At 42.8% G+C, this 15,404-nt stretch overlaps 1 protein-coding gene across 1 annotated transcript; it reads right to left on the bottom strand.

The window, feature by feature from the left end:
- Positions 1 to 11,717: 11,717 nt before the first annotated feature.
- On the bottom strand, positions 11,718 to 12,317 carry DIRAS2 (DIRAS family GTPase 2). The gene has a single exon (XM_066617549.1). The coding sequence runs from the start codon at positions 12,315 to 12,317 to the stop codon at positions 11,718 to 11,720; it is 600 nt and encodes a 199-aa protein (XP_066473646.1).
- Positions 12,318 to 15,404: the final 3,087 nt, after the last annotated feature.

Raw genomic sequence — 15,404 nt, 5'->3', positions numbered from 1 at the left:
CTCAGAGGCCAAGGTTTCCCACTTGTTGAGGTCCATCCCTAAGGCCTTCAGATCCCTCTTGCAGATGTCCTTGTATCGCAGCTGTGGTCTACCTGTAGGGCGCTTTCCTTGCACGAGTTCTCCATAGAGGAGATCCTTTGGGATCCGGCCATCATCCATTCTCACGACATGACCAAGCCAACGCAGGCGTCTCTGTTTCAGCAGTGAATACATGCTAGGGATTCCAGCACGTTCCAGGACTGTGTTGTTTGGAACTTTGTCCTGCCAGGTGATGCCGAGGATGCGTCGGAGGCAGCGCATGTGGAAAGCGTTCAGTTTCCTCTCCTGTTGTGAGCGAAGAGTCCATGACTCGCTGCAGTACAGAAGTGTACTCAGGACGCAAGCTCTGTAGACCTGGATCTTGGTATGTTCCGTCAGCTTCTTGTTGGACCAGACTCTCTTTGTGAGTCTGGAAAATGTGGTAGCTGCTTTACCGATGCGCTTGTTTAGCTCGGTATCGAGAGAATGTGTGTCGGAGATCGTTGAGCCAAGGTACACAAAGTCATGGACAACCTCCAGTTCATGCTCAGAGATTGTAATGCAGGGAGGCGAGTCCACATCCTGAACCATGACCTGTGTTTTCTTCAGGCTGATTGTCAGTCCAAAATCTTGGCAGGCCTTGCTAAAATGATCCATGAGCTGCTGGAGATCTTTGGCAGAGTGGGTAGTGACAGCTGCATCGTCGGCAAAGAGGAAGTCGCGCAGACATTTCAGCTGGACTTTGGATTTTGCTCTCAGTCTGGAGAGGTTGAAGAGCTTTCCGTCTGATCTGGTCCGGAGATAGATGCCTTCTGTTGCAGTTCCAAAGGCCTGCTTCAGCAGGACAGCGAAGAAAATTCCAAACAAGGTTGGTGCAAGAACACAGCCCTGCTTCACTCCGCTTCGGATGTCAAAAGGGTCTGATGTGGAGCCATCGAAGACAATAGTGCCCTTCATGTCCTTGTGGAAAGATCTGATGATGCTGAGGAGCCTGGGTGGACATCCAATCTTGGGGAGAATCTTGAAGAGGCCGTCTCTGCTGACCAGGTCGAAAGCCTTTGTGAGATCTATGAAGGCTATAAAGAGTGGCTGTCGTTGTTCCCTGCATTTCTCCTGCAGTTGTCTAAGGGAGAATACCATATCAGTGGTGGACCTGTTGGCTCGGAATCCACACTGCGATTCTGGATAGACGCTCTCTGCAAGTACCTGGAGCTTCTTTAGTACAACTCGGGCAAACAGCTTTCCTACAACGCTAAGGAGAGAGATGCCGCGGTAGTTGTTGCAGTCACCCCTGTCACCTTTGTTCTTGTACAGCGTGATGATGTTTGCATCCCTCATGTCTTGAGGTACTCCACCTTCTCTCCAGCAGAGACAGAGGATTTCATGCAGCTCAGTGACTATGATCTCTTTGCAGCATTTTAGGACTTCAGCAGGGATGCTGTCTTTTCCAGGTGTCTTGCCAAAGGCAAGGGAGTCCAGGGCCACGTGAAGTTCTTCTAGGGTTGGTTCACTGTCAAGCTCTTCCAGCACAGGCAGGCACTCAATGTTGTTCAGTGCTTCTTCGGTGACTACATTTTACTAGTGTTACTGGGAGAACCCAACTGTCATGCAGGCCACACTTTCAGCAGCACTGCTGAGGAGGTGGGAGGAAAAGATGAAAGGAAGATTTCAGGTGAGGAATGGAAGGGATGTACCAAGAGGGGTGAAAAAGGGAGAAGGGGAATGCTGCTGCTGTGCTAGGAGAGTCTAATTATTACACAGGCTGTCCATTAAGCAGTGCAGCTTCTGCTGAGGTGTCACTTTGCAGACGACCTCTCAACTACTGAACTGCAAAATAATGCCTCTGCAGAAGAAGGGCTGCTGAAAAGGCAGCTCTGAGCTCTCTTATATCTCTGGGCTCTCTTATATCTTGAAAATACGATCAAGATTTGCATATTTTCTCTTCCATCGTTTGCAGCGAATGAATTCCCAGGTGAGAACGAAGTGCTTGTTATTGGTCATCATCTACTTAATGATATCACTTTCTGCTTAATGATGTCCGGCCCTCAGCAGGCACCATGAATTCAGATTGACCCACTGTATGAAACGAGTTTGACACCCCTGGTATAGTCTCTCTGCTGTCCAGGCAAGGTGGTGGTAGGAAGAGTCTGGTAGTAGTAGGCTGGTTATTTAAGGCCTCTATGAAGCCTCATTGAAGCAAGTTGCAGACTCAGAGCTATTCAGGGTCTAGCAGATCTGGCCTGCCATGCTGCCTTCCAGATGTCTTGTGGTTTCCTGCTCGTGGACAAGGCAGGTCAATAAAATTTTACTTTTATTGATACTTAAGAAGCCTGTGTTCTAAACATTAATTTTTATTGTTCATTTGACACAAATTACAGGAGAACATTTAGTAAGTTCATGAAATTTCATGAAGACCTTTGGGATGGCAAAGGAAGACCGTGAAATAGGCTATCATTTTTTTTTTCCTATTTGATGCATTAAATAATCTATTTTCAGGGAAATGTTAAAATTAGTTTTAGGTAGGGATGCTCCTTTAGAGATTATGCTTTTTTTCAGACTAAAGCCGTTAACACTTGTTTCTCACTTTTGAAACACCACCTGTTAAATTCTGGTATAATGAAAAGCCTCTTTACCACTGAAGAGTTGCTCCTTTATAGACTTAAAATATTATTTGGCATAAATCAAGGAAGAAACTATTTCTGTATCAAGTGATTAAGATACTGAGGGAAGTTAGTGTTTCCATAAAGAGATCCTGATATATTCCATTTTATATATTTATTTAATACTTATGCCCACTGTCCGCACAAGGTTGTATTGGGCACTTCTACTGCCATCTGCCCTCAAGATTCAGGGTTGGCCTGACCATGTTGACAAACTGAGGGGCATGGCTGAACCCTGTCCACCATTCTCTTGTGATGGAGTGCTCATGATAGCTCAAATTCCAATTAGTTAGCATAAATTCTAATTAGTGCTCATAATAGCTCAAATTCCAAGTTAGTTAGAAACTTAAAAACCAATTAACCATGCATATAGCATTCATTAGCTCAGTCATGTGTGTACAAAAGCTTCTGGGTAGGGTTTCCAAGTCTGTTTGAAGCTATTCCTGGAGTCCTTCCCCCCCCCCCCCGTTTAAATATCATTAACCCAAGAAGATCCTGTTACAGTCTCCAAGATTGCTTTCAGGTGAGCAGTGCTGACTCCTGGAGACTCTGGGCCTCATGCAGCCTTCTAGAAGCACAACAGCTGGCTGTGGGGCCACCTGGTTTCACTTATTCACCAATACCTGCCAGACATTTGATGTATGACTTCATGAATCCCCTTGCACTATGGCATTTCTAAAATGGAATAATCATGTTTTTGTCACCTTTACCACAGGGCAAGTACATTTTATCCCAGCATCATTAACTACCTTGCAAGATGCTACAGCAGGTTGCCGGTCATTCTTGGAATAGTCTTCTTTAGCGTAATCAAACTGCCAAGACTTAAGAAGAACACAGGAATTACCTCATGGTTAAGGAACCAAGGAGTACATGGAGTAACAAGGAATAAACAAAGCCTAGCAGAATCTTTTCCAAATGAATAATTGAGGCCCCAATCAATTTGAAAAAGAGCAAGTATGTACACATATAAAAAATTTAAACTAGTGATTCCCAAACATTTTAGAGGCCCTAGAGACTGCTGCCTAATTTATAAATACCAAGGGGTATGGCTATAATGGTGATTGGGCAGCACCCTTGATGCACATAGCCTAATCTGCCCTGTCAGTTTCATGAACCATCAAAAAATGGGTCAGAACCCACTGGTGAGTTCCAGACCCACAGTCTGAGAACCGCTGTTTTGAAGCAAAAGTGAAAATAATGTTTATAGGAATATGTAGAGTTAGCCTAGAGCAGCCATTTTCAACCACTGTGCCATGGCACACTGGTGTGCTGTGACTGGTCCCCAGATATGCCACGGAAATTTGGGAGAGGGTCATTTATTAGTAGGGCCGTTGGGGGATGTGACAGCATAGTGTGCCTTGTCAATTGTCAAAAAACGGATGGTGTGCCTTGACCATTTTAGAGCCTTGCCAGTGTGCCATGAGATGAAAAAGGCTGAAAATCACTGGCCTAGAGTCTAATTTCATTTTATATTTGAGAGGTGGTGATATCTGATCCAAGCTGGAAAAGAAGATTAGGACCTCTTCTTTTTGCCAGATATCCAGCTGTGTTCTTTTTAACAGATCTGGTATCTTTTCTAGAAGGATGCAGCAGCCAGTATCCCAGAAGTTTCACCTAGCTTATCAAATATGGGACATCTGGCTGAATTTCAAGGGAGGACCACTGATTATTGCTGCCAATTAGAAGAAATAGATTGTGATACTGTAATTGATTGATTGATACTGCTTCTTTGTGCACTTTGTTGAGTCAGGATACTGAATTGTAGCAACATTCAGATTTACTTCAAAGCCCTCTTGTAAAGGATAGTTCACTGTGACAAGGGAATGGCTCAGAGTCCAGACTAGGCTACCTAGGTATACCAACAATGGTAGCACAACCAGCCCATGATAGCTAAATTCCATGTTTCAAGGAAAGATTTGTGGCTGAATGCCACTGGCCCCAGTCCCACTCCAAACACTGGGCTTAGCATAAACCACTGACAAATTAGTCAGGTGTTCAGTATACCAGGAAGAAGAGGAACACCCATGATACCCAAGGTGACCTTGCCCTGTTGTAGTTGGCTTGCCTCCTGCACATCGGATCAGTGGAAGTGGGTCTAGTAAAGGAAGTGTGGAAGCTAATCAGTGATTGTGGACAAGAGGAAGGAAAAGCAGGACTTCTGCATTCCAAATAATGTAGTGTGGAAGGAAGTGTGGAAGCTAATCAGTGATTGTGGACAAGAGGAAGGAAAAGCAGGACTTCTGCATTCCGAATAACGAATGTATCTCCTCTTTTGTTTGGTAGAGAACAGTGAAGAAACACTGGGAGGGACAAACATGAAGCTCAAACCCTTTTGGAAGGGTGCAAGTTGAGACAAAGAGAAGGAAGGAGGAAGAAAAGCTGAGATAATGTATCCCCTTTCTAGAACAAACCCTAGAAACCTCACTGGATTTTCCCCAGGGGTGGGGGGACTCCTGCAATGTCCAACACTTAAAACTGAGGGATCTTCAGAAGAAGTTTAGAACAAACACTTTTCTGCATTTTTTGCTTGGTTTATTGCTTGTTAAAGGCCGTGGTTCACTTTAGCCTGAACTGAAAGGCAACCATCATGATACATCCCTCACATAAATCCCTTATGTGGTACTACCCCACATAACTTGTTATCTGGGACAGCTATACCTTGCTTTAAAAGTTCTTATCAGTTCTGGGGAATGAATCATAGCTACTCTATTCGAGCTATGGATAAATAGCTGGGGAGATCTATTTATCTCTGGACTTTGTAGAAGCATCTTGAGTGCAATTGTTGAAAGCAGGGTACTGAACCAGATGGATCCTTCTCAAATTCCTAATTGTGTGGCATGGAATAATCACTTTGCCTTTCATCCCAATAACACTTTTACATGGAAATAGGGTGTATGTTTCCCCAAGAAAAAGTGAGACTGACAGCCCAATCCTATCCCCTGTAAGCCCATAGTACACAGTTCTGTTGTGTGTGTGGGGGGGGGGGGGAGAGGAAACAGCCCCAGAGAGATAAACCTTTCTTTATCTATCTCCCCATAGGTCCCCTTGGTCACCAATGGGATTCCTCAGACCTATGCCTTCTCTTTTTGCTGGCATAAGTCTGAAGAGACTCCTAGGGCAGGTCTGGGCTGGGAAGGGGGGATAGGATTTTGGCATGCAGCTGCCACTACGTTCCTCCCCCTCCTGATCTGGCCCAGGTCTGGACTGCTCTCCACCCCAATCTGCCCATGATTCTCCCTCAAACCGACTCTACCGCTGACCTATCTGGTCCAATCAGGAATCTGGGAGCTGCTGTTTCACATGCTGAGCCTCCAGCTTTTTGTTCCAACTGCCCTAAAGTGCACAACAGCAGCAGCTTTCCTGCCAGTTTCCTGGGCTTTGTGGTGGTGGATCATGAGAGAAGATGACGCCGTTACTGTCAAGAAATAATTCCAGAGCACACTTGCTTAGGAATGTAGACTTGTTCTTGCCATTTCCTAGGTTCTTGTCCCACTTGTTCTTGCCATTTCCTAGGTTTCCAAAGTTCTTGCTTATAATGTTATCCAAGATGAATATATGAATGTGTAAGCTGATAGTAATATAACATTTGACTGACTAAGTACTGGGAACTTAAATGTCAACGGATGTATTTCTCCTTAGCTGCTGTAACTAGCTGAGCAAGGCGAAATCAAAATTATTGATCGGGGTTGTGAAGGACGGAGCTACAATGAAGCCTAATGGATACTTCATTCATAGGTTTTTATGCCAAATAGGATGATACTATCACTATACATGGTACTCTGTCATGGTCCTCACACCAGACATTGGATTGCTGTGTGAGTCAGACTGTGGTTAATCTCTTTACAGCTACTGCTGATTTGTATAATTAGGTACATTTAAGTACATGTTATGGGGAGACACATCTTTAAAAAAAAACAAAAAAACCTGAAGAGACAGCTGCATGGTACCAACCCACATCTCTCTTCTATCTCCGTAGTGAAGTGCAGCGCAAAAACTGTATGTGAGTGACATCGTTACATCAACCACTACCAAAGAGCAAAACAGCAGAGTCATCAAGACTGTTGTTCACATAAGTGTTTCCACCCATTTTGTTTTGTCATTGGCCACTGCAAGGATCAAAAAAGGCTAATGCAATAGTGTCATGTCATACTTTTTTTCCCCAATATTAATGGGTTACACAGGTCAACAGTGTCCATGAAATTCCCATAATTACAGCTTGGGCTTTAGATTGATTTGAAAGGAACCCAAACATAGGCACAAATGTACAAGCAGACAGTCAGGACGGGGGGGGGGGAGAAAAGCTGTCAATGGGTGGATGATTTCCACTGATTTGATTTTGAATGTTCAGTCTAAAGCTTTCCCCAGTTCTTTAAAAGAAAATCCATGTTCTAATTCCATGGCCCCTCAATCACAAGGCCTCAATCTGGGCCTTGTGTGCCCCCCCCCCCACCATTGAATGCAGTGCACTTTCCGTCAGCACATCTGCATCAGAGCCAATGGCGGGAGATATGACTGGGCAGTTTTCCAAGCTGATATTTGTAGAGACAGAGACAGAGACAAAGGCAGTTTTCCAAGCTGATATTTGTAATTTAAAACATTTATTTTGCCTTATCTTATATACGGAATAACACAGGAAACATAGAAACTTGTAGGCACAAATTACATGGTATTTGCTGTTGAATAAAATGTTAGATAATGAAACTGCAACAATAAATACATCTGAATGGTAACTATATATCTTAAACATTTTCCACACACAAATGAAAATCATGCTTTGTGGACAGCACGTATGTCCATATTATGTTGCCATGATGCTGAGGTTCCTTGAAAGTTTCAAACATGTCATCTTATTGGTGTACATTTTCAAATATTATTATGTATCTAGGATTACATTTGGAAATAAGCCACAAAATATAATACAGCTGTATAACTTATTTTTCCCCTAAGAGTTTCCTTTGTCTATCCAAAAAAAAAAAAAAAAAATCCTTATACCTGTAATAGTAAAACAAATATTTCTGATTAACACAGAGATATGCAAAATCTATTATAAATTACAAGGACAATAGAAGGGTATCATAGAAAATATATCCGCCTTAGAATTACTGGTCCAAGAATATCTATTGCTTCTATACTAGCCCTGCAGTGAGAAATGCAAGGCCATGAAACATAATCATGGCTTATTTTATTCTTAGCAGATTAGGATCGACGGGACAAACAGGTCTCGTCCTTACATTTAACAGAGAATTTAGAGTGTTGACTTATTTGACAGAGTCTCTATGTTACAACACTATCTAGAATCGTTTTTATACCAGATAAGTTCTCCTATTTGTTTCCTGCTTCTTTTGGTGCAAATGGACTCTGATCACAATCATCAACAGCATTTGGGGATTAGAGAGAAACCTTTCTTCACATTATATAAGAAGTTAAGAAGGATTTGTATCAGCATCTTCTTCAGGGATTCTGTGCATTAGTAAGAGAAGTACATAAATGTACTTCTAAGACAAAATGGTTCTGCAAGGTTGCTCTTTGTTATGGACAGCCCCACAGATCTGTAAAAGACAGCATGGGGGAGGGACTTTTATCTAGCTATCTGGTTCTCTCTGTGGGTTTTCATGCACACGTATAATGTGCGATGAAGAGACTGAATGTTTCCAAAGAGAGGCCCTGCAGATGTGGGGCAGATTATCCATCCAGCTTGCCACAGAGAATCAGTCAGTGGGAGGATGGAAGAATGCGTGGAGGATTGAAGCCTATAGTTCTGAGAACCAGAGGGGGCTTAAACGTGTAGCCCACTCTATTTCTAGCAGATTTCACAAACTGGGTCTATGGCTCCTATTCCTGGTCCCCATTCATTTCATATAACTTGCAGAGGTTTTTCTTTTTCTTTTGAGTAAGATAGGATTACAGCCCAAGTCTTATGGAACACAATGGGCTTACTTCTGAGTAATAACACCATTTTCAAACAACTCTACATATAAGCAAATGCTATATGTAGCCTGCTGTTTTCATGATAGACTACAACACCATTGCAAGTAGTCGTCATTTAGTCCTGCACGTCTTAATGGAGCTTCAAATGGAAAAGATGAAAAACCTTTATGTATGCATTAGCTTACAAACAAAACAAACCGATTTTGTGGTTGCATATTGCATTATTGCCCTACTAAATGCTGTTGGATTTTTCAACAGGGGACCCACTTGAGATAAAAGAATACAAACATCCTTCATAATCTTAGGTCATGGCTTTAAAACTGAAAATAGGATATACTCTTGCTTTGAAGATGACTGCTTTGGAAGTAGTCTTCAGGCAAAGACATAAATATTCAAAGTGTAGTGACAGGGATTTCAACATATGTTCTCTACTCAGGAATCAAATGTCTTGGAACACAGGGAATATGCATCTGAACCATTTCCAATCCACTTTAGAATGTATTTATAGCACTTTAGAGAAATTCATTTGGGTTCATTGATGGCATGTGGTGGAAGAAGAAAGCTATTCTATGTTCATTCATTAGAACAGAGTTCCTCAGTGTGGTGCCCAAAAACATGCATACAACCATGGAGCTGTGGTTTGCTGTCCACCAGCTGCCGCCGCGACTGCCTCCACCAGCTTCTTCCACTCTTTCCCACCTTCTTGCCCTGCTCCACCAAGTGCAGGATGTATGGCAAAGTGGAAGGCAGAATGTCTCCCTGTCCTCTCCCATACTTTCTCTTCTGCTCCTTCTTCCTCTTGGCTGGGCAGGTGAGGTGAGAAGCAGGTGAGGTAAGGAACAGAGCAAGGCAGCGGTGGTTTCAGAGTATGATGCGTATGTGACTGAACTCCCTGCCCTGTGACTGAACTCCCTTTGGGCCCAGTTTCCCAACACACACATCCTCTGGCACCTGCTGGCACTTGAAGGCTGAGGGCCTTGTATCCATAGAATGGTTGGAATTCTTCATAAATTCCACATTTTAATGAATGCGCCACACAAAAATGTGCATCCTTTCTGCTTCTATGATCCCATGTTGTAAAGGGTTTTGTTTGTTTGTTTTTACCTGTAGTGTCCGATGGAAGGTAAACCGGCATACCCTGTAGCCCTATCTGGCTAGTACTATCTTTGAGCCTAATTCTGTTCAATTTTCCAGTGCTCATGCAGCCATGCCAATGGGTAATGCACTGCATCCTGTGGTGGGGAGGCAATCGCAGAGGCCTCCTTAAGAAAGAACAAATGAGAACATTTGTTCCCTTACCTGGGGGCTCCATTACAGCTGCACCAGTGCTGGAAAATTGGGTAGGATTGGGCCCTTTGTCATTCTTTGTACTCATGCTGGGGGCTGCTGTGTTTAAAGGATTCACTGCATTCAAGCCTTTAGAGATCTGTGTGTATTCAAAAGTGAATGATGCATTTAAACAGCTCTTCAGTGACATTTAAAATGTACGATGCATGCTATTTTTATGAACACTGAACTGCATTTTCCAGTTTTTGATATACACACTTGCCAAAATGTTAATGTGCTCTGTTTCAAGGTAGTTCGTTCTGGTGCAAAGCAGAGTCTATACAATATTTATACCATTAAAAAAAATGAATATGCTTTTCAAATCTTGGTTACTTGCTGTTGCCAAGCAGATCTCCCTGAAAATGTCATCATTTGTTTCAAAATGTCTACATAGAGATACCTCAAAGACCAGTACATAAGAGCAGCTCTGTTCATAATCAGAACTATTCTCCCAACAAAATAGTATTTAGTAGTTACTTTTTTCTGTTCTGACTCATGTCTTAAAATGTAACTATATTTATACAGAGGTTCATCCACCATATTTAAGTCCTGCAAATCATATAATGCCCATGGATTGCTTTTCCTGAACCCACACCTATGAGATACAGGCAAGCCTTGGCTGGAGCCTAGTATCACAACTCACTCATGAGAAGTACAAACCCACTTTTGGATTGGGTACAACGAATTCTATGTCACGTCCTGCTTTTATTTTCTTAAGTGCTGTTCTCTGTACTCCCATCTTGTACCCTTAGGGATGAGCTTGGGAGTATGGGATGGTCTTCTGAGGATACACCTGTACAGAGTCATTCACTGGAATTTCAAACAGAGTAACATTTTCAGTCCTTACGTCCCATTTCTTCTAGCTAACACAATTCTGCTGTGAACAAAGACTGAAAAATTTTGTCTTACAGTTCATGACAGCAGTTTGGTGGAAATCTATATAAATTATAAAGCCTTTGGATATTAGAACATCACAAGTCTAGTTATGTGATATACAATAAAGGTAAGAAATATATAGCAAATTAAGTACTATAGAAACTTGCCCTGCAAATTTCACCCTTTGGTCAAAAATGTTTCTTTTCCCCATGCAGCCCATTCCCGACCATGTTCATGCTATTCTGGACTGTGAACCAGCATTGGTTCTGAAGTGAGCTATTTGCAAAGGAGATGCTGGCTGATGATATCTTTTGACGAATAAAAAACATTTGGTACTGAGTAAATGTTTGTTACTGAGGCCTGTGAATTCAGCCAGCAGTACTAGTGAATCACAGAGGTGACATACACCCCAAACACTGTTCCTCAACATTGTAAGGGGTGTGAGTGAAAATAGGATCTAACGTGGTGTCAGAATTAAAATCCGGGAAGACTACTAACGTTACCTAAATCTTAATTTTTGTTGTACAGCCAAATGCCTATTTTTATAGATTAAACACAATTTCTCATAATTCTACACATAGCATTAGCATAAGTAAGAAAATTGACTCCCAGTCTTTCGATGGCGGTAGCAATGCTGGCGGGAGGTACAGACTTCCTGTTTCTATAATCTTGAAATTAGAGAGCATTGATTCTTTGGAACTAATTGTTTCTTGTTAGTGGCTAACTGATGGAAGGGTAACTGCATGAAAGGCTGCAGTGCTTTGACCCCACGGACATCACTTTTTAATTTCAGTACATTTCTTTCAAAGTAGCTATTAATGGAATAGTCTATCATTGTCTACAGGCCTGTAACCTGGCACACAGTCCGAAGAATGAGCCTGGGGTGATTGCTCGAGGGTGGCATTGTGTTCACATGACCACACACTTGCCTTTCAGCTTCTCTTTCCTTTTCTGTTGCTTGCTTTTTTTGCCATCAATCTGGAGGCTCACAGTCCGACGTTTCTCCAAATTCAGCAGCTCTTGGAACAGCTCCTTCACATTGTGGTTGGTCTTGGCAGAGGTCTCCATGAAGGCACACTTCCATTTTTTGGCCATGGCTTCACCATCACTGGTCTGCACCTCTCGGTTGTGGTCCTCATCACTCTTGTTCCCCACTAGCATGATTGGAATGCTGTCAATATCCCCTTTGATCTGGCATATCTGCTCATAGATAGGTTTCAGTTCCTCCAAGGACTGCCGACTGGTGACAGAAAAGACCAAAATGAAAGCATGTCCTTTGGAAATGGACAACCGCTGCATGGCAGGGAACTGATGACTCCCTGTTGTGTCTGTAATCTGCAAAGTGCATATGCTCTTGTCGCAGCTGATCACCTGCCGGTAGGTGTCTTCAATGGTGGGTATGTAGCTGTCTCTGAAAGTGCCTTTGACAAACCTCAGGACTAGTGAACTTTTGCCAACTCCTCCTGCTCCAAACACCACCACTCTGTAGTCATTGCTTTGTTCAGGCATGGTTGTCAAGGAATGCGATACTCAGCAAGGAAAGAAAACCTGTGGAGGGGAAAAATGTACATCACATATTAAGAATTTGTGGTTCCAAAGAAATTCAGGGTAAAAAAAATGGGAAGATGATGGTATGTTTTATATCATAGAAAATATGAGAAAGATACTGTCTTCTCATTTTTAGATTTCAATGTTTCAATTCAAAGCAAATCAGTAAATTAATATAAATTAGAGCCCAATCATATGCATGTCTACTCATTGTCTATTATAGTCAATGGGGCTTATTCCCAGCTAAGTGTAGATAGGATTGTAGCCTTATTATGGTTGGATGATTCAGACCCTTTGTGTCATCAACAGGGTAATTACTGACCAGTTCTCATAGAAAGAAGCAGACACCTGAATGGCAAAGATGATGAGGACAGAACTTGTAGGGGAAAAAATAGCCACTTCAAACAAGTATTGAGGATTCATACATATTTCACGTTATTCAAATAATCAAGAGTGGGAGTTGGAAAGTTTGGGGACTGATTGGGCCCCCACATCTATCAAGATGAACCGCCTAGCTGGACCAGACCCTAAAGCTCTCAGTACTGATGGCAGGGGTAGCGGCCAATGTGCCTTCAGGGAAAGGGGCAGGTTGTCATGGGTACCATGGGAAGAAGGCAGTCCAGAGCTTTGCCCCAGAGCCTCCAGCAACCTGGAGCCAGAACTATAAATGATATATATTTTGTAGATTTGGCAAGTGATTTACAAAAACCCAATTTCACTCCTAGCACTCTACTCCTACAAGGCCTCATTCATCACTAGTAGTCAAATATCTTGATTTTTCATAATAGTAGGATGATTAACCATTGTAGAATTATAACCTTTTTTTTTTAGTTAAGACTGGATGTGTGCTGCAGCCAAGGATATTAGTCGGATTATATACCTTATTTTAGAACCAGAGTCATCCTGGTTGCTTGGCAGGACAACCCAGGCCAGGAGATAGGGGGTGTGTGACCCTCTTGATTCTGAATGACTCAATTGCTTTTTAAGCTTAGGAAAATAATGAAAAATATGCCTGGGAGGGGGGCATGATACAGTTTATTAAAAGATGCATAGTGTGAAAAAGTGGGTAAAGAAGAAGCCCTGCAAGTTTAAAATACATTAAAGGTTTTGGCCAAGCCTGTTCTTTACTGTGCTAGTTTTCTATCTTTTAGGGAGTTCTTATTTTCATAGGGGACAATTCAAAAGTGTGGTCTTTCACCTGCAGCCTGAAGTGGTCTGGTCCGTTCTACTATCAGGACTCCACTACCTCATTCTGCTGCATGTGTAGATCACGACAGGGCAAGGGGCAGGGAGAGGGCAGCGACACAGGCGGATTAGGCCTGGGAGGGGAGAGGGATTGGTGGAGCTAGTGTATGACATATCCTATCCCCCTTCCTGGGTGAGGTCCGCCAACATGGGTCCACTCAGACTTGCACTGGCAAAATTAGCAGGTACAGGTCTAATTAGACCCATTGCTCTGGCTGGGGCTTTTCCTGGGGTAAAGGGACAATGAACCGAAGGTGGGAAATGTGCAGTTTGCACTCCTTTGGTTCTTTTTTTTTCACAACTACATTACCAATGCATACATGTGCACTGATTTTAAAACAGTGCAAACAAAGCCGGGATCATATACATAATTCTTCAAGTTTCCATTTGTTAGGTATTTTGCAGTTATATATGTGCACTTATGTGCACTGAAAAACACCACAAAATGTGTTGCAATTGTATGTATGTATGGCTGAATGGCTGTATGGTTGTTTCAAATTCTTTTGGAGTGTTAGACACTGGAACCCATGCTCCCACTAGCCACAGCACACATCGAACAACAACAACAAAAGATGTTGATCAAATCACATGTGTGATCACATCAGTATTTGCAGTGTTTTATCAGTGCACACATGTGCCTTGGTAATGCGGGGTGGGGTTGAGATGTAAAAGAACTCAAGCAGCTGAAAGCTGTGGCCACCTGTACATAGTCTTTTTCTAGAATTCATTTCAGGAATTGCTCCGTTTAAACTGGACTTCAGAAAGAGGGGGATGTAGGACAGGGAGAGTACACTGAAAAATAAAGGAATAAAATCCTCTCATCCCTGTGAGAACTCTCCTATCTCTAACCAACCTCAGAAAAGCTGGGAACATTCTGGACCTGAAGCAAAATTGCTAGTAAAAGCCAAATTACTGTCTAGCTGAGCCATTTGAATGGGATTACAGTGTAAAATAATGTGGACGAACAGGGATGGCATTATAGTTGCTCATATCCAACCCAAGTGTGAACTCCCTGGGGTATATTAAAGATGAGTGGACACTGAAAACCACTAAGAAAATATAAGAAAAGGCTCTGGAATGCAAAGAGAAAGTAGGCGTCTAGTACATGTCACAATGCAGCCTACAGGAAGAAACAAGAGCGGAGGCAGTTAGAAGGAAATTTTCCCCAGGGGATAAGGCTGACTAAGTCTAAGAGACAGCTGCTAACTAGAACTATGTTTTAGACAGAGCTGGAAAGAACAACAGTGAGGACTAATAGTTTTGTAGTCGTGATTGCAAGGAAGAGAACAAGGCAGATGGGGACAATGCAACTCTAGAGCTCTCTGAAGCTGGGGACAAGAAGCCCAGAATCAGCAGGCTCACAGTGTTAGAGTGGGGTGAGAGAAAATGCTAGTGGATGTACCAATCTGTCATTATCCAGCATCCTAATTCTTAGGAGAAATTTTTACAGCCTAAGAGCCATGAGACTCTGATTCTAGCCCTGTTCAGACGTGCAAGAAGCTTCCTAAGAGTAAGTACACTAACCATGGCCTCTGCTATTGATGTACTGGCTAACCCGCTCCCCCATTCTCCCCTCATGTGTCTGCAGAGGCACATTCTGAAAGCAGGTACCACTTTTCCTCAAGACTGAGGACCCCCAGCATTTCAGGATCCAGTCATGGGGAAAAACTCTCTCTGCCTCTCCTGCAGACCCATTCTGAGTGAGAGGAGTCCAGGGGTCTGGCCTAACTGTCACATCATTGGCAGGTGATATGTTTAATGCGCTTGTTCCCAAGAAGCCCCTCATGTGTTCTCTTGCTCTGC

The sequence above is a fragment of the Tiliqua scincoides genome, chromosome 2 (assembly GCF_035046505.1).
Source record: "Tiliqua scincoides isolate rTilSci1 chromosome 2, rTilSci1.hap2, whole genome shotgun sequence".
Lineage (NCBI taxonomy): Eukaryota > Metazoa > Chordata > Lepidosauria > Squamata > Scincidae > Tiliqua > Tiliqua scincoides.
The sequence above is the reverse complement of the archived record's forward strand: the minus strand, read 5'-3'. Positions and strand labels throughout refer to the sequence as shown.